General features: G+C 40.6%; 1 protein-coding gene across 4 annotated transcripts in view; it reads left to right on the top strand.

Annotated features, from left to right (window-relative positions):
• TBC1D14 (TBC1 domain family member 14) overlaps positions 1-20,212 on the top strand; it is a 74,230-nt gene that overhangs the window by 18,345 nt on the left and 35,673 nt on the right. For 3 of the 4 annotated variants that reach the window (XM_061468749.1, XM_061468758.1, XM_061468767.1), the window contains exon 3: positions 4,601-4,721. In XM_061468749.1, coding sequence (XP_061324733.1) covers positions 4,601-4,721 — 121 coding nt within the window. Of the gene's footprint in view, positions 1-4,600; positions 4,722-19,814; positions 19,940-20,212 lie in introns of those variants that run through there. The other variant, XM_061468775.1, reaches the window with a different exon arrangement.

Here is a 20,212-nt window from a genome sequence, read left to right as displayed (position 1 = left end):
AACACTGCCAGGGATGGGGCAGCCACAGCTTCTCTGGGCAACTTGTGTCAGTGTCTCACAACCTCATAGTAAGTTTATTTTCCTGCTTATAGAACCAAAAGGAAGTGGTTCAGAAGTTTTTATTAAAAAATGTTTTCCTGGCACTGCTGAGCTTGCCTATTGGTATTAACTTCTTTTCCCCACAAAAAAGTCAGTTGGGCAGATGAGTATACAGTAATGGTTCAGTATGTGTATGTTCAAGCGCATGATTGTTTGGTCTCTCTCCTGTATCACAGAATACTCTCTGTATGTAGAAATTAACTGTGGAGTTAGAATTAAATTCTCTTCAGGCAGGTAATTCCTCTCCACAGCTCAATTAAAGTAACAAGGTTAAACAGCTCTTTGGTGCCAAATACTGTTTTGAGGGACTCTGCAAAAGCAATTTTCAGTTTGAAATTTGATCTCAATTTAACTTACGAGGCTGACTTTCCTAAAACAAGCAGCTACAGAGAGTTACTGTGAAATAGTTAACACTTTCAATAGGAATGCAGATGTAACCCATGACACTTTAATGGCTCCACACTAATAATACTGCAGACATGATGCATCCTGTCAGATATTCTTGTTAATATCCCTGTTGCAAATCAGCATGATGTGCTGTAATGGTTGTGAAGAGGACAATGAGACTGAGATAATGATCAGCATGTGATCTTTTCTTTCCAGGCATGTCAATCCTTCTTACATTCAAGATCTTGCATTGATTTTTTTTTTTTTTTTTTTTGTTTTGTTTTTGTTTTTTGTATCTTAAACCACTTTGAGATCATTCACTCTAGGATTCCGAGCTCGTCTTTGGAGTGAAGACCTGTACATGTGATGGTTGGTTTGGGGTTGGGTTTTGTTTTGTTTTTTTTTTTCCCCCAAACAGAGCATTTTTGCTCTTGCTAACCTGTGTTTCCCAGTAACATAAGGGTTTCTTAAATTACCCTTAGAGTGGAGTCTTTTTTGTGAATTACATTTGCTCAGAAGTGAGACTGCTTAGTGCTTTTTTGCAAATCCTGATAACCTGTATAAGCCTGGATGGAAATGAATTCTCTTTTGTGCTGTGGCAGCAGGAAAATGAAAGGTTTTGCCATGAATTACTTGCTCTGATATGTACATATGGCAGAAATCATTACTTCCTTCTAAGGGAGTTGCATATTTTAAGGGTGTATTTTCAGTCCAGAAGTCTCAAGTAGTGGCTTTATCAGGGCCCTGTGGTGTTGTCCTGACTTACTGCAAAGCTTTGCAGAAACCAGACCAGAGAATATTCCGCAGTTTGTTTGGTTTTGGTTTGTTTTTCCCGTAAGTTTTCTAAAATCAAGTGCAAAGGGAGGAACATCTCTTCTGGTCCTTCCATGCCAGCCCAGCTCATATGTGGTTTACCTTTGGCTTGTTCCAGTCAGGGCAGATCAGGGGTTAACAGTTCTGTCCCCGCTCAGTCAAAGCAAGAATGGGTTGTTGTTTGAGGTTTTACATCTGATTGTACCAGTTTGTGGCTTCTGATAATGTTACGCCTTTTGGGAGTTTTGAGACTTTTTGGAGTACATAAAGAGTATGGACATCTGCAAAACACCAAGACTTTGGCACAGACAGAGCAGGTAAAAAGAGGAAAAGGAGAGCAAGTTGTTCTGTACAGGATGGGAATTGTATGTTCTTGCTGCTTTGAGTTCAATATGTATTTTAAACTTTAAGAAAGTCAACTGGAAATCTTTGACATAGTGCAAAGAGAGGAGGAGATGCCTGGTGCCTTAGAACATACAGTGGAAATCGCATACGCAGAGAAGAACGAGCTGAGCAAGTGCTGTGCCATCTGCTAGAGAACCTGTAGAACAGATTACTTATTATGATGTTCCCTCTCAAGTGAAAACAGATAGTTAGGACTGCAGAATTGAATTGAAAGTAAGTATGTGAGATTGACCTTTCAGGTTTAGTTCCTCTCATGCAGGCATTTGTAACAGAGAACTATTACCCCTTATCATTCCAGTTCATCTTTATTTTGCTGTGTGGATAAAGACCTACTGCTGCTCTCAAAATCACTCAGAGGAGATAGAGGAGGTTATTGCTTTATATACCTTTGCAAACAACCTCTAATGTGGATAGATACTGAGAGAAAATTGACTGTTAGTCCTTTAATTTTCCTGTTATTGCAGAGCTAATGAACTGTGGTGAAAGCCTTTTACTTGCAAAAGAGGATTTGAATATGTGCAGAACTGTCACACAGGTGCCTCCTTATGGATCTCTTTCAGGTGTCCCTGATGCTAGAAATTCTTGTTCTCTCTGAGGGCAGTATGTAGTCTGGAACTTAGCTTGCTTCTGAAATAGTAACAGCCTGAAAAAAAACCTTTTGCAAGAACAGTCAGCCTGTCTTGCATTGTGTACCCTGTTTGCCTGCAGTGGTTTTGATGATGTTATTCCTGTCATGTTCTCCTTTTTATTCTTGGATGTGTTTTAGAACTTGCTTGATATTTCTCCATTTTAAATTAGTTTAACATGTATATATAGAATAATCTCAAGTTTGCCTCTCTTTACATTTTATTTTCCTCGTAGCTATCTCAAATGGACCTATAAATCCATCACCTCAGGCTGTTTCACATTCATGTTATGAACTTGGTCAGGGGTAAGAAGATAATTCCATGCAGAAGCCCGTATGGGTAGTAAACCCTCAAACAGAATGGGTTCCTTATGTTGCCAGGGTGAAGGAATTGCTGGTGAAAAGAAATCAAATTCAGTTGAAACACCTTTTTTGGAAGTTGGTTTTATGATGATCTCTTTTTCCCAGCACTAGCAGTTGTAGTGGTAGCAGTGTAGTCAAGCTTGTTGATTAATCTCCCAGTTAGTTTATACCTCTCCAAGTACCATTGAAGCTGTAATGATGAGCTATGGGAGAGCTTCATAATACTGAAATGGAGTAGGCCAGTTATAGAGACAAAGCAAATCTTTGTTTGATCCAGTAGTTTACCTGTAGAATTATAATTTCATGCTTTGAAACAAGTGGAAAGAGGGAAAATGTGGCAGTATGTTTCAACGTTTTCCATATTATTCTTCTTTCCCTGTACCTTTATGTTTTGTGTGAGGTGGGGTAGGGGAAACCTGAAAGGCCTTTGTAGAAGTATAGTTACTGCTTAGCTTTGACATCAGTTGTAATTCACTTGTGTGATTTCTGTACCTAAACACTTTGTTCTTATCTTTTTATGTGATAATCTGTTCCTTTTTTGGGTTTCAAGGTAATTGTACCCTTGTGATACAGAAGCATGTGATCATTTGTGTAAATATGTGCATATTTAAGGATGGCAGTACAGCCTATGAACCTTATAATATATTCCAGATCACTCTAACATTTATGCCTAGGTTGGTTTTCTTGTATTAAACATTTGTCCACACAATATTATTCCTCTTGGTGTATTTATGGTATTGTTCATGTTAGCTGATCCAGAGCGGCCAAAAAAACCACCTTTTTAGTGTCCAGGTCATTCCTGTTGCAGATGTGTATTCAGCCCTTTTACAACACAAAGCTTGATATAGTTTTATTTCCCAAACTTCCACGCTTTATGTATAAGAAGCAATTTGTACTTGGTGAGTCAGAGCACTGGGTATTAAGGTAGTAACTGCAAGGAAAAGCAGTAATACCAGACTGAAAGCATCTGTGGTATGAAGGTGCTATAGCTGCCTCCTGATTGAAGTAGCAAAAAATGCTTTTGTCTCAGTGGCATTGTTTGTTTGCTTCTGTTTTCTTTTAAATGAGGGAGCAAAAGCCTGTAGTCAGGTTGCCAGATAAACCTGCCTCAAGATGTGTAAATAAGTGAGCTAACCTGGACATCCTTGGTTATTTGCTGACCTAGAGAGTACAACAAAAGAAAACCTGTTACTTTAATACTCCAGACATGCTGTGGGTTGTGCTCTTGGAGAAGCTGAGTGCTACCAAAAGTATGAAGATTGGTCTGTACCTTATGTTCAGTTTTGGGAGAACATAGTTGTGGTGCAGAGATGCAAGTCTGGCATATTGCTTTATGATTAAAAACTAGCGAAGTAACTTTCAGTGGCTTTATGTTTAGTTTCATGACTATTACCGCAGTGTTTAAGCTGGTTAGTTGGAGACATTTCAGAGAGGGTTCAAAATAAATGCTTTGATAGCTGCTTTTAAGGTTATTCAGGAAAAAATAATCTTATGAAAGCAAATTAAATACAGTAAAAGGCTACTACAGTTGCAACTTTTCTGTTATTTTTGGTAATAGTGTGCTGTAACAGGCAGGTGGGGAACGTTTATGCAGCAAGAGATTTAGTGGTTCAGTTTTACTTTGAAAGACTGAGGCTGGATGGTGCAGAGAGGGTAAAAAAGGCCACTTTTGCAAAGTTACAAATGAACTTTCTTATCTACTAAAAATTCTTATTTAACCAACTCCATTGCCTGGTATTGTGATGATACTGCATTACCTCTTGAGGCTGGGAAACAGTGCCTGCCAGCACAACCGTAAGAGGAACTGGAATATTGTGACTGGGATACATAAGGTTAGCAAATTGCTTATCCATCTGTTTATTAGAATTAATCAACCCTTTTTCTTAATCACGCTCTTTTATTTTGTAGGAATTTGTTCACCAGAAAGCCAAGTGCAAGATTTGAAAAGCAAAATGATGTGGGATGGAAGTTGTTTGGAAAAGTACCTCTCAGAGAAAACTCACAGAAAGATCCAAAGAAAATGCAAAAGGTATTGATTTAATTATGTGTTCGGATTAGTGGTGAGTATAGAAGCCAGTTAAGTTTATGATGTGTATGCATATTGTTGAAGCCTGTTTGAATTGCACACAATTTCTTGGGCAGTATCAAAGAAGGTTCACTGAAATTTTACTTCCATTCTGACAGTACTGTTCAAAAGAATGTGTTCTACAGGGTCATTGCATAGAGTACTCCATGAAAACATACTGCTCTGATATAAAGTGTTTCATGTGAAGTTCAAGTGTATGAATGTGTATTTGGTTTTTGTAATCAAGCTTAATAGGTGTGTTGAAAATCTTTCACATTCCTTTTATCTCAGTCTAGCTTTCACTGGTTTGTGGCCTTTGTGTCACAGACCCATCTATAACTTGCTTTTAGAAGGGAAATTGTGTTCTGCTTGGCCTTGGTTTATTTTGCTTAAATAGCAATTCAAAATACATAAATTCAAGATAGAACAAATGTAGTAGAGTGCCAGAAGCTTGTGCTGAAATGTTAGTTTTACCCATTCCTTGTTTTCTGGATTATTTGCTGTTCATGATGAAAATTGGGTTACTGACTTGAAATGTTGGGACAATACAGTTAAGGGTAACTGAACGGAACAAGATAAATTTTTTTTTTATACCTGTACAGTATAGTTCAACTCTGAGTGTGTATTGAAATTGTTTATCAAAGTGGTTCCTTGAAGAGAGAAAAATTTTAACAGCACCAGAAATGCCAAAGAGCTCTGGTTTTTATCCCATCTTCATTGCTGCTTAACTAGTTTAGACATTTGTTTTTATGTGTGTGTCTGTTGCTTGTATTTTCCAGTAGCTAGATCCATGATCTGTTAAATTTTAGCGGCTGCTTTTGAGGGCAGGGGAGGGGAGTTGAAGATGTTATACAAAAATCTTTTTAGGTCTTCCTCAGTGTGTAATGAGAATGAAAAAGCACAGTGAAACCCTATTTTCTCCTTCTTTGCATATAAATTCTCAAGCTGTAGCTTTATAATATTGTTGAAAAGAACATTTCAGAGGACTGGTTCTGCTACAGATGACCCCTGGCACATTGTGAATCAAATAATCTGCCTTCCCAGTGGGAAAAATCCTGTGAAATCCAGCTATGTGGTCGGTGGTCTATGAGCTGCTTTTTCACTGAGCAGAAAACCTCATCTTTCAATTTGTCTTGCTTGATCCGGGGTTTTTGGATTGCATGTGGGCATTTTGTGCGTTTGGGGCTTTTGTTGCATTTCATTTGGTTCTTTCTTCCTTGTCCAGAATGCTCTCGGAAGAGGAAGGTTTGCATGGAGAGGGACCATGTAGTAAAAACTTCAAAACCAGGTGCTGTGTGTGAAATGAGGATGTTTAACTTAGGTTAAAGTGCTCTGGAAATGTTGGTGTGTCATGTGACTGTTCTTATCTGCAGCCAGGCTGTTAATCAAAGTGAAGTTCAAACAGTTTTTGTAAGTTGTTGTTATGATCAACCATTCTGACTTTATCTACAGCTTTCTTGATACCACTAACAGTTCTGAAGTCTTCACCAAAGATTTTTAGCAGTGATGCCTAGACGCATGGCCATTGCTGTTATCAAAATGTTCCCAGGCACAGCAGAGTGAGGTGATAAGCAGTACAGTGTGCAGCAAAAGCAAAAAGCAGCCACTAATGAGCACTGTGAGCTCCATGGCAAGCACAGTAGCCTGTCAATTAATAGCTAAACAGCAATAATAGCTATAAATTTGATCTGGCACATTCCAATCAAATCTGTCACTATCTTGAACCCTTCGAGCCCCACGCTGGGCACCAAAATGGACTGTCATGGTTTAATCCCAGCAGGCAAATCAACCCTGCACAGCCAGTTGCTTATTCCCACTGCATCTTGTTGGGGGATAGAATCAGAAGAGTGGGTTGTGATAAAGACAGTTTAACAGGTAAAGCAAACACAAGCAAAGCAAATTCATTCCCCGCTTCCTATGGTCAGGTAGGTGTTCGGCCACCTCCAGGCATGCAGGGCTCCATCATGGGTAACAGTTACTTGGGAAGACAAACGCTATCACTCCAAACATCCCACTTTGTTCTTTCCCCCAGCTTTACATGCTGAGCATAACACCATGTGGTATGGGAAATCTCTTGGGTCAGTTAGGGTCAGCTGTCCCAGCTGTGTCCCTCCCATCCTCTTGTACACCCCTCGCCTGCTCACTGGTGGGGGTGGTGTGGGGAGCAGAAAAGGCCTTGGGTTTGTGTAAGCACTGCTCAGCAATAATGAAAACATCTCTTAATTACTGACACTGTTTTCAGCACAGATCCAAAACATAGCTGCATACCAGCTACTATGAAGAAGATTAACTCTACCCCAGCCCAAACCAGGACATCACTGTTGTTAGAACATTACATCTTTGAATGGCTTTAGTAAATTTGATAGAAAAAAAGTAACTGTTAAAGAATTATGTGCTATGGTATCCAATCATTAGTGAGTTTCTGGCAAGATTGCAGTTCTGAAAGTTTTCCAGTGCCTCTTGGATAACTAATAACTAATTTTTCCTAATTTATTTTCATTCAGGCTTTCTGAAATATGAGCAATTCTGTAAATCAATAATTGAGTCTCATCAGCACCCAAAAGCACATCCCGATTTAGGTTATCACAGGTTGCTTAGACAATGTCAAAGTAGCATTTGTATTGCAGAGGTTTTTGCCCATTTAGAGGAATGCTTTTACCTCTTTGATTTGCACCTAAAGAACTTGCATATGTGTAAGTGGAGGAGGTGACAGTATATGGCTACTGTGATGATGCCTGTTGGCCAACAACAGTTCCTCCTTCTTTGTCCCTGGCAGTGTTCATGGCCGTGTTGGGCGGAGTCTTGGGTGACATGGTTTAGTGTGAGGTGTCCCTGCCCATGGCAGGGGGGCTGGAACTGGATGATCTTAACGTCCTTTCCAACACAAATCATTCTGTGATTCTGGGAAAAGGTCAGAAGAATAAATGCCATGGTTCTATTACTTACTGTATTTTATTGCCAAGGCCAGAAGAATAGGTGTTTGCAAGATCCTTAGCTCACGTATTGAAGAATGTGGAGGTGTGCAGTGAAATGTGGAAGTTGGAGAGATGGGAAAGGTTCTAGGAAACAATTTTGGTAATGATTTGCACTTTTTCCTGTGGGGCATGAAGCAAGTGTTTATAGGTGGCTGTTAATTGTGCTTTATGCATGCTTTATATGAAATTGGGCTTGGTTTTTTGTTTTAATTTTATTTACTTTACTTCCCAGAAGTGTTGGAGCCTTCCTTAAAGCTGAGTGCAATGGGAATTACACTTGCATTATATGAACAGAGTGCCTCAGAAGCCAATTGTTTGGGGATGCAAAGTTAGTGACTGTTTTGGAGCTTTAGACTCCATATTTTGATCACCAGTGTTCCATGATTTGAGACTGTCTTACACAAAGAGATGTGGAACACTCTGACATGAGCTTGTTGGTATGGGAGCTGGGTCTTGAGGATTGTGTGGAGAGTTGTAAGGTCCTGAACAATGATGGTGAAATCATGGTTTTTAGTTGAGCACTGTCAACTCTATGTATTGAGTGAAGTATGCAGATCACACAGTGGAAAATGCCACTGAGACACAAGGGACTAATTAAAAATTTCAGTATTCTTTTACCATAATGTTGTATGTAACTTTATATACCCTTACAGAAAACCGAACTGGAGGGAGAACAGTGAAGTTCTTCAGACATCATGGGAAATTATCAGGGTTCTGAACCCTGCTGTCTGTTGTTCTTTTAAGCTAACACAGTGATATGTAGCAGCAGTTGCTTGTCGCTCCGTACCATGATTTTCTGATTATATTACACAACTGGGCTTGTGCAGACTTGATAAGAAATAGACGTTGCTCGTATGCTGTTGGCCAGTTACCATGGGTATTGCTTCCTTCCTGTAGTACACTTCAAGCCCTCTGTCTTCTGCATGTGCAGGATTATCTGACTTTGTTCATAGGATTCAGTGCTCCAACAGATTTATTTCTAATGTTTTGTGCTGCTGATGTGATGTACAAAAGAATTGTGTGTTGGCATGCCTTTGTGACTAAGTTTTCATCACTGTCTCTTGAGTATTCATCTGGATTTGTACTGAAAAAGTACTCGGTGCCCTGTTAAAGGATTTAATGTCTACTTGCTGGTGGCAGAAACTGCCAGCCTTTAAGAGTCTGTTACTTGAGATGCCTGAACTTCCAGAAATGGTGGAGATGTAGATGGCGCCATCCTGCTGAGCTTGACCCTCTGCCTCCTGTTCCAGTTCCTGCTTCTGTTGGTGCAGGTACTTGAAATGGGGACTGTGTATTGAGCAGGAGCTTTTCCATTCTCTGGCTGCTCAGGTTTGACTTACTGATTCTTTTCAAAGAAAAAAAAAACAAATTTACTCATACCAAAGAATCCAGGTCTTCCTGCAGATTGTCTGCTCACAGCAAGGTTGTTGTCTATTTGTGAAATACTCATTAGGCTATAGAGGATGTGCCTAACTACAGAGGCTCTTGAGCAATGTTTCTATTAGCAAAATCTTGATCTAAGTTAATTCTGAAAGGCAATTTAGGGGAAAGGTGATATATTTTTCATTGTGATTTTTTTTTTTTTTCTACTTATGATTTCCTATCTTGGAAAAAAGAAAAAATCCAGGTTGCCTTTAATTTGTTTAGACTGTCAAAAGTTATTTGGATTATCTAAGATGCCACAAAGTATCCTGACCATCATAGAGCTACGGTTTGTATCAGTCATCAAGTTTCACATACCTGGGGAAATCTATTTGACCATACTTGCTGGGTATGAAGCACTGTGCACAGGAATTAAGGTGACAGCCACCAAGCAGTCCTTTTCCAGGTTGGATTATTTTTCTTGTGGATAGGTATCAAAGAAATCCTTTGTCATTAATTAGAGCCCTGTGAGTATCCCATTAATTTGGCTGCAAACACCTGTAAGGAGTTCATTGGTGTGCTCATGGTTCCATGTTCTGATACCTTTATTATATGGATGAAAGGTGTTTTGGTTGTTTTCCAGCATGAGATGAACAAATTTGACTGCAAACTTAAATAGTCTTCTGAAAATAAGGATGATGTGCTTGTGTGCGTGCACGCATGTTTTAAACATATAAAGGGATCAGTCTTTAAAATACGCTCTTATTGTACATTGTTCTGATACTTTCCCCATAATATTCTCATCTGGGATTGAAAGAAATCTGCAAGGAAGAATGCAACTTTAAAATTTGTGCTTATGTGAAGTACCAAAGAGGGGAAAAATAGTAATTGATCTGTGAGATGGTTAAAAGTTGATCTTAGAAATGCTAGTTCTTACTTCCTTCCTGCCTTCTACTTGTAAAATTCCAGACCCTCAAACTTCAGGTGCCGTTCCCAACCTGAACATTGTTACACCATGGCTGAAGATGGCTGTACTGTGTAAGGCACACGCACTGTGTAAGAAGTAGCATTGTAACATTTTTTTTTCCCTCTGATGAAAAGAATGGTCAGACAGGTTTCTGAGCATGTAAGCCTTTTCTCAAATCCTATAAATACTCTTCTGACAGCACTCACTTGTTCAACTACTGTATATACAACATAGCATCATACTCCAGTTTAACAATGTGGCAATTAAAATCACTCCAGCTAAGTTGCTGTTTGTTATACTTTTAATGCTGACAACATATGTGAATGTTAGTCTTTTGATGAAGAATCAATATTAACATATGCTAAGGTTGGATTGCTTTGCATGATCACCAAGAACTTTTGTACTGTTTTTATCCAGTGAAATGTTTTAAAGCTTGAAAGCTGTCAGGACACGTAATCTGGTCTGAGAAGCTGGATGTGCATTTACAATGGAGGTTTGCATGATTCAATTTTTGTATCAATTATCTTCAGGAATCCTGCTTGGGAAGAACTGGTTGTGCCAGTTGCGTCTGTAATTGATGCATAAAAATGCACTGAAAGTCAGATGACAGTGCTTCACTATGAGTAACCACCTAAGTTAAAGTCTCTTCCCTTCCAATAGGCTGTAGAGCTGAGCTGGGCTTTGTGGCCACTGTTTCTGTCGGGAATCCTTTCAAGAAAAGGTGATGTTGTTCTCGGCGTATCATTTGGTTGTCTCCTCTCATGTGATTTGTCTTCGCAGAACTTGCTTGGAACTGGCCAGTCAAGATCTTGTGTATGAAGAGACTAATGTGTACAGAGGGAAGTCAGATTTTAGCTGTATCCTAGAGACATGTTACAGCAGTCTTCCCCAGAGGAGCAGCTTAAATGAAAGTACTTTTTTCTATAGGGTACCTCCTCCTCTTTTTTGTAAGAGAAAAAATCCTTTTTTTTTTTTTTTTTAATCAGTGCATTATTTTCTCTCTTCCAAGTGTGCTATGACACTATGAAGACTATTCAGTTTAACTTAATATGAATTCCAGTAGGAGCTGCATGGAATGCCTTCGTTTTCGTTGAGTTTCAATACCAGTAAGATTAAGCAAGTATAACATCTAAGGCCTTTCAATTACAATCTTTACTCACAAATTCAGATGTAAATATGTTATGATCTCATTTGCTGATATCCCATACCAAAATATTTATAATTTCTAATGGCATTTCCTTAAAAATGAAAAGTAGCTGTGACTTTTAACATAGGGATTGTCATCTTCCCAAGCTTAGAAGGGTTTCTATTCTGAAAGCCATAGTGCACTCTAGGAGAGGGGAGAGCCATTTTTTTTCTTTCCTTATTTTCCTATAAGGATAGGATTCAAATAAAGGAATTTGTGGGGAGTTGAACTCCTGCCATGAAGCCACCAATGATGGAGGCAGTGGAACACTGCAGGGATTCAATAGGCATCAATGGATAACAAGTTTGCCTGTGGAGGCAAAACCAGAGGCCCCAGGAGCAGGTTGCAGGTGTGTACTAGGTGGAGTGGCAGCCTAAGAGCTTCCAGCCAGACTTTGCAGTACATCTTGCTGCTTCTGCCCTTACACTGCAACAAAGGCACCTGAGTCAGATTGTTCAGCCTTGATGATCACATTAGTACAATATTATTTCTATCATAAAGCTGTCAACAGTGTGTTCTCAACCCTTCCTACCAAACTGCTTTGGGTTTTTCTTGTTTTCAAATCATTCCTTTATTTGTTTCTTCTGAGGAGAAGGGGAGATGGAAAATCCTCATTGGTTTTTTGGTACCAATGATAAGATTTCCCAACTGGCCTGCTTTCAGCTGGTGGCACAGCAGGCTTTCTTTTACGAATGATGCACTAACAGGAAATAAATCAACGTGATTTACCAATTATGTTTTTCTGTAATTAGATCATGAGTACACATGGGATCAATATTCCAGTCAATTAAAATCAATTGTACTTAAGAGGCTTACTCTGCAGCATATGATAAAGTGAAAATGAGCTCTTGAAACAGCTTAAAACATTGCTTGATGCATAAGTGATGCTTTTTTATGGGATGAATAGTTAAGTTTATAATAGTACTCAAGGAAAGTTTTGTAAGTTGCTTTGGGTCAGTTTTCATTCAAATCGATCCTCACTTGATTCTTCTTTTTTTTTTTTCTTTAAGCTATAATCTTGTTGATTAATGAAATCACTTTACTCAAAGTCTGTTTTTCAGTTGGAGCCTATTGGGTAGAAAAGCATTGCAAGCAACAGCACCCAGCAAGAAATACTGAAATTATTCCAACCCATGCTTTAGGCAGATGGGAAGAGCTACTGCTGAAAGCAGTGTGTTTTATCTGGGGGGAGAGGTGGGGAGCCCCAGGGAGATGGCCACTGAGTGGGGTGTGTGGAGGATCTTGTACAGCTCCATGTGTAAAAGTGCTCCAGATGGGAGCTGTGCCACGTGTCTGGCTGCTGCCACGTGTCCCACTGCTGCATCCGCAGTGCTCTGCTGATGGGTGGCAGTTGTCTAAAAATACTCAGCTGTTCTAAGGGTTTGTCCTCACTGCTTTATGCTGCAATCAGATGGTCCATTCAGGGCCTTTTGAAGAGGAAGTGGTTGGTTCAAGCTGGCTGCTGATGCTAGCAGGAGCTAGATCTACAGTTTTGAATGAAGTATTGTCTTCTGCTCACAATGAGTTTGTCTTTGTATAGATCACTGGGTAAATCATTGTGACTGATGGCTGTAGTAGTTGTTAATGGTGAGGTGGGAGTGTGCATGTAGACTTCACTAAAACTTCAAAGCATTCTAGGCTATACTGTCTATGCATTTTACTGTTCTGCAGTAGAAGGCCCAGGGTGTAAATGAGTCACTTCCTGTGTTCTCCTTTTCTGGGTTCATTTTTACTTGTCAGCCTTCAGAAAGGCAGGATTTAGGTCTGCCATGGTTTGCCTGAGTTCCTCTTTCTAATAACAAAGAAACAAGAGTTTCTTTGCACTGCAATTGCAGTGCAAGAAAGCACAGATACTGTAGTTAGTCGAACACTAACCTATGCTTATTCTTGTTGCAATCTCTAGAAATAAAGGGATAACTCTAATTTTCCCACTTAAGAACTTTAACCCAAAACTTGCAGATTGCCTTAATACACTGCTATTTCATGTCAGTGCTGAAGTCCTAAAATATCTTTTACCCCCAAGAAGAACTGTACTGAATAGATTATTCAGCAATTTCAGTAGGCTGTGTTACTCAGTAGTGTGTTGCCCATGTCCTGACTTGAAAATGACCTGCCTCAAACAAATCTACTATCATATTTATACAGATCTAGCAAGAGTAATAGCTTCTATCCACACTAAATGAAAAGGGTAATTTAATACTATGGCAGGATTGTTCCTGAGTATTTTAATAATAAAAGATGGTAATATGAGCCACCCAGGTATTGTAATCTAGCAGAGTCTAGCTGCCAAAGTGTTGATGCTGTTGGAGCTGCTTCCCTCATGTTACGGACACGTGAAAGCACAGAATGTGTTAAGGATATGTGGCTAATAGGAAATGAGCTTTAAGTATCACTTTTAACAGTTATGACAAGCTAAAAAGTATTATTTGTAAGGAAGCGAGAGGGTTTTTTTCTCCTCCATTTCCAGTTTTAAAGTTTTTATTTTCGTTTTATTACTCTCTAAAACTCATCAAAATTGGCTGATCAAAGCTGAAAGCTGAAAGGATCCTAAATAGGTGTAACGAGCAGTGTTTAAGATACCTTCTCCTTTGTGGGATAAAGATACTAAGTGGATTGAAGTGTAAGCTTCATTAGTTGTCACTGCAGTTAAAATCTCAGCTGCTTATTGGGTACAGTAAAATTCACATGGCACAGAATATTTTTAAATGCAGGAAGCCACAAATTGGTGGGCAACTGCTTGACTTCTGAGGATGAAGTACAGAGCTCTTCCTGCCCCTACAATTTCAAGGCCAGGGAAGGCAACTTTGCAGAATTCAGAAGATCAGATGCATCAGTGGAAGTTTGTTTTCACTTACTGTTAAGTGAGAATCCAACATGCAGCTGGCATTTGATTCTGTTAGTGCTTATAGGTTGATACTTAAACACCTACATCTTTGTGTAGCCAGTAAGTTTTTTCAGTGTAGTAACCTTCTACCGTGTATGCTGATACACAACACTGGAGGCTTTCGGAGTATTTTTCTCCCCATGGGTTTTTTGGATAACCGAGAAGTCTGTAGAGAGCAATCCTGGAAATACTGGCACAGGTAGCATTGCTGAAACACTTGGCAAAACGTTACTTTGAAGCAAAGCTGGAGATAAATCCTTAAAGGCCTTTAAATACTGTGGTGGGACTGCCTGTCCTAACAGGAGACAACAACCTGCTTTGCTGAAATGTAAAATTGAGAAAACCTTGCTAGACTTCAGTGTGTTTTGTGTTAAACAGAAGCAAGCTCCCAAGAAACCTGAGCCAAAGATTTTCTTTTTCTGTTTCCCAGTTTATACTGCTCAAACTTAATCTGAAATTAAAGGCTGGGAGGTGAAGGTTTTGAAAGACTAACTCTAGCCATGCTCACTAGTAACAAGCAAAGCTGATGTTCTTTGGCTCTGTAAAATGAATGGAGTTGCTGTATGTGTGTTACTGGAAACCCTGAGGAGCCAGATGTAAGGGTTATAAAAACCCAGACTTGTACTTTTTCCATAAGTGTCCTTCTGAAGAAAGACTGGGAAAAGATTTCTTCAAATCTTAGGTTCTCATCCTCTTCCTCTCTGAGGACACTTAATCTCATTTTTCAACACTATTTTACTGCACATTTTTTGTGCCTGTTAGTAATTTCTACATCAAAATGTCTTTCACTCTATTGAGAAGATGTCTCTTTAGCATTGCAGAGTTCAGTGGAAGCAGTTTCATGAATATTGAAGCCTGGAAATAGTCATTGTTTTAAGATAGACTATGAAGGTATGTTGCCTTCCTTCATGTATTTATATTTGTCTGTAGCTTTAAAAAGCTACAATCTCTTCTCCTCAAGACTGAACCTTAAGTGGTAAAGAAGATTATATTCAGGAAAATGTAAATGTTGATCCAGGTTTTGTGAAATTAAACACAGGATGCACTGGAGTCCACCAGTCTGAGCAGATGTTGAGTGATAATATGACACGCACTATCAGTATAAGTACAAAAGAAGCTTTATTAGACATGTGAGATACTGGCACTAGTAACTGCTTCATGGGTAATTTTGGGGATCAGGGGGGCAAACATGAGTGTAGAAAACCATTTGAAGAGGCCTTAGTGCAATAGACTTCCCATGTTGCTTTTGTGTAATTTCTAGAGACAGACAAGTATCAAACTTGGAAAGGTCAGAGATCCTGAGAGATGCACAGGTCTTGTAAGGGAGCAGAACAGAAATGAGCAGAGGGTTTTGAAGAGGGATGGGGAGAAGTGGAATTATGGTTTAAAGTATCAGTTGGTTTAAGGTATCTTTCCTTACACTAGTTTGGTGTATGTACTGAAGTCATATAGCTAAATATGAGCATGAACATACTTACCTACACAGGCAGCTGTTTGTAAACAGTAACTGTGTGCTACGGTGGGTATCTGAACAGCTTAATAATACCAGTTGTGCACTGAAAAGTAGATGGCATTCCTGGGTGACTTTTACAGTCTCTTGAAGATTGCAAGTACTTGAGGTCATATTTGCAACTGATTTGAGGACTTGCAAGCTGAAATGCCCTATTCCTGTGACTCCTTTCCTATATCCTGGGGTTAACTTGGTGCTTTGGCCATTTCAGAATGGTGTCAGGATGAAGCTGATGTGGAATACAGTCCTTTTATTTCTGTGCCACTCAGAATGGGAGGGACATTTCTGACATGCTCTTCAGCTCCACCAAAGAGCATGTTATTTGAGACTAGATCGGAAAGAGAAGTTTTCTTCTGCAACATCAGCACTAAAGTGAAATGTTGGAAGAAAAAGTTGCTGAGATTATTTGGAAGGGTATGGTGCTGAGGCTATGCAGAAAATTGAGGTGAAGGGATCAGTGAGCAGACATACAGTTTATGTAAAATTATGTTTCTACACATCCAGTGTAATCCGAGTCCCTGGAATTGACATTTAAGGCATAAACTGGAAGCAGGTGTTGGTAGTGTTTTATACTGGCAGATGTTCATTAAAACAGAAGTGAAATAACCATTTAGCTTGTATTCTCTTGCTCAAGCACTTACCAGATGCTTGCCCTGCCAGAAGCCTTTTCTGTAGATGTTTCCACTTGTTTGATACTGCCGCGTATGAGATAGCATCGGTATATAGGGAAGCTGTTTGTATATGCAGATATCTTTTTCAGTGTTATGAGTAGCTGGGGCTTTTTGTTAGTGTGACTCATCTTGGAGTCACTCGTGACAGTACACTGCACATTCTGATAGAAGACCCTATATTTGACAATAAGGAGCTGTTCTCAAACCTGTGGTTCATAGGTATGCTTTGTCTCTGAGTACTTCACATATAAGGAGCTATTCTGGGCCCCTTCCCTTTTTTTCTTTTTTTAAATAAAGCGTGTCACTCTATATGAACCAAAAAGCACTTAAATAATTTACATATAGCACAAATGAAACACGAACGCTGAAGGTGAGAACCATCTGATATGTAGCACTTCGCATGGTTAGAGGTGACAGTCTCCAAAACAGTGAACTGTTACTCTTTCCTGGAAGACTTAACATGGCCTTATCTAGGCTTAGGTTTTAAATGTTCCTTAATTTGATGTCTCTATTTCTCAAGATATGATGCTGTAGAAATATATATATATATATATATATATGTAAAAATAGTTCAAGTAGCTCATTACTGGAGCACAGGGCTGCAAAGCAGGGTGTGTGGCTTCTAGTTCTCTCTTTATTGTTAACCTTTTGGAAGACATGTGCATGACTTTATTCATTGAACTTCAGTGTGACTGTGTGGGACCACAGTTACAAGCCTAAGCTCCATATCACCTGCAGTCAGAAGAAAGAAGTAGACACTGCTAGGGGAAAACTGGAACATTTCAGAGCTCTTAAGCGATGCCTAAAAATAGGTAGTATGAGGTTTACCTCATCAACTGGCTATAATATCTTACCTTTGTTAAGTATGCAATAGGAGAATACTGTGGTACTAAAGATAAAAGGATGTCCTAGTGGAAGATAAAACTTCATGAATTTTATTTCCGTCAAGTTCTGCCATCACATTGTTATCTTCTGCTCCGGTATCCTTCCTGTAATGTAAGAGGATTAAGTATATATATGCGGATGGGTAAAGCAACTAGGCCTGGTGGTTGTTGAACTATTAACTGTAGAACTTGCCAGATCGCTTTGGCAAAGTGTGCAGGTTGAATGTGTAACTTGGATCTTTCGTGTTGTTACATCAGTAACTAATAAACTAATTGCATTTCAGAATAGTTCTGTACTGGTTTTGAAGTATAAAAAGCCCTCATATATATCCCTCAAGGATTTGCTTGAAAGGTTAGTATCTGAGCTCAGCTGTTGGTATTCTCCTTCTGTTAAGTTTTGAAGGATAGTCTCATAAGTTTTCTTTGGTTACTGTATATGTAAAAGCCTCTGTTAAAATTACTTTTTTTTTTTTTTTTAATGGCCTAGTGCCATGTCAAGAATCTGATCTTAGTTTCCCAACTGAAAGACTGGGTTTTATGATTTGCTGGTTTTAGTTAAGCTTCTGAAACAAACAGTCCTGCTGCCTGATTCTTTCCTTTTCCTTCCATATTCATATTGCCCCACAGCAGACATTACCAGAGGAGCTAAACTGATCCAGCAAAACAAAAGGTTAGTTTTTAGCAGTATCATTTCCCCAGTCTGGTGTATTGTACAGTCACACAGCTACTTCGTGGCACAAAAAAACCCATGTGTGGGGCCAGGAGGGCAGTGAAGTGCTGGGTGTGCACCATCTTCAATTTACCTGGTAAACCACTTGATAAATAGAGGGCAAGAGATTGCAGATGGACACAGAGTAGAAAGCTCTGAAGCAACAGACAGGAATGTTGGGGCAGTATTTATGGAGCAGAGTCAAAACCCAGAAAAAAAAATAACATTTTCTGTTTGCTTGTGCAGTCCTGGTCCAGTGCCTATCTTGTATGCTGAATGAGGGGGAATTCCAGTGGGAAAGTGTCATGTAATTAAAGCTTGTGCATAACTTGTTCCAGTAGCCTCAGGTACTCTTATAATTGTGGCAGCCTAAAAATAGTGACTGCTCCCAACTATCAGTGTAATGTGTGGCTTGTTATGGGTTGAGTTGGAGCGTGCTTTGCTTTTCACCCCACAGAGGCATCTTCCCCTATCACCAGACAGTGTGTTATGGAATATATACTTAATTGAGCTGCTCTTTTTGTGGATAGACAAATGGCTATTTCCTACATTCAGACAAGCTGCAATATTGTCCTACTTTCAGCCTGTGAAACTACAGAAATTTAGCACAGAAATACTTTTGTCCGCCTAAGGCTGCTCTTCCTTGTGATGTGAAGTATTTTTCCTGTGTTAATGACTGTAATTTTACATAAGTGTTTTTTTATATGTACAGTAATTTACTGTTTCAGATTATGAGAAAAAGCATTCGCGTTGGAGGCTGTAGTGCTTTTCATATTGACTTGACACTGTAGTAATTATTAGTGCTCTGATACCAGATGCTTGCATGGCAAATGTCTGTCATCAGTTGGTGGTGGTGGGAATGAAGCTCAGATACTGTTAAGCATTGAGCTGTTCCTCACTGGTGTAATATTGCTGTGTCCATGAATTAGATGAGAATTCACAGGTTTAAACCAATAGCTGATAAAAGAGCTGATACCTTTGAGAAATAACTTCCCTCAGCTTTTACAAAACCATCTCTCGAAAGCGGAAAACTCAGGTGAATTTGGTTGTCTTAAAGTTGGTCCTTGCTGCTTGTTTTGTGATTCAGGATCAGGCCTTGATAAAGGCCGTGAGCAGCAAATGCAGCCTGGCAACTGCAAACCTTAACCTCCAACAGTGAGATTAAGGAATAAGAAATCCTTAGTTGAGTGTGGTGAAGAGGGCAAGTAACGGTTGCAGATGAATAGAAAGTAGGGTAAAATGTGAGTCTGCCAAAGATGGTGCCATAACAGCTTGGGTATCTCCCCTGAGTTAGCAGGGGACAGAGGAGAATGACAAACTTAATTCATCGGGATTGAGGCAGAATATGTAACAAGATGTGATGTGGAAGTTGGCTGAACTGTGGAAGAGATTTATATATATATCGTTCAGAGCTGTCCGAGGAGGACAGCACGAGTTGTACTGAAAAGATGCCGTTCCTTGGGGACTCGTTTGAGGGACTGATGGCTTGATGAGCACCCTCACTCGGGGCCGCTCCAGGGGCTAGCTCCCCGTGGAGCCCTGCCCGTACCCACCAGCAAACGGACCGGGAGCCAGGAACGGGAGCACGAGTGTGGGTATCCAAATCGAGATGCCGCCTTGTCAGGAATGCAGCTGCGACCGCTGCTTCTAATTCTGGGCAGCTGTGTGCGGAAACGAACATGCCTGTGGCTAATGCACGTTCCTTGTACGAGGTTTCGGTTACCCTTCTTGGACCTAGAGCTGAAGCGGGTTGGGAAGAACGGCTGGACGCGGAGCCGGGGAGGCTGTGCCGGGAGGGGCCGGGCGCCGAGCGTGCTCAGGCAGCGCTGTGCGAGACGGAGAGCGCCGATCGGGTTCGCCGACTCCGCGGGTGATTAGCGGGGCTGGCGGGGCGGGGCCCGCGGGGGGCGGCCCGGGGAGGGCCGGGGCGGGCGGGAGCCCGCGAGGCCGCGGTGCGGGCCCGGGCGGCGCCGCGGCGGTGCGGGCGGGTATGGGGCTCCGGCACCGCCGCCTGTGAGGACCGCAGCTTTCATGGTGAGCGAGGCCGCAGAGGGCTGCGCAGGGCAGGGCGGCTGCCGGGGCTCGGGTCGAGGGGACGCGGTGGGTGGGAGCGGAGGCCGGGTGCCTGTCCCGCGCAGAGCTGCCGGCCGCGGAGCAGCGGTGGAGCTGTGTGGAGACTGCCGCTGTAGAGCCTGGAGGGGTAATTTCCCTTTTGGCTCCGTCTGAGAGTGGTTACCTTTGCATAAGCGGAGCTAGAGCGGGATGACCTTGGTAAAGCGGTTGTGTTACTTTGGGTTCGGTGATGCC

Source organism: Pezoporus flaviventris, unplaced genomic scaffold (assembly GCF_033815535.1).
Source record: "Pezoporus flaviventris isolate CSIRO_AGI_PZ_B2104156 unplaced genomic scaffold, CSIRO_AGI_Pfla_v1 ptg000002l, whole genome shotgun sequence".
NCBI classification, from domain to species: Eukaryota; Metazoa; Chordata; class Aves; order Psittaciformes; family Psittacidae; genus Pezoporus; species Pezoporus flaviventris.
This window is presented reverse-complemented; position numbering and strand designations above follow the sequence as displayed.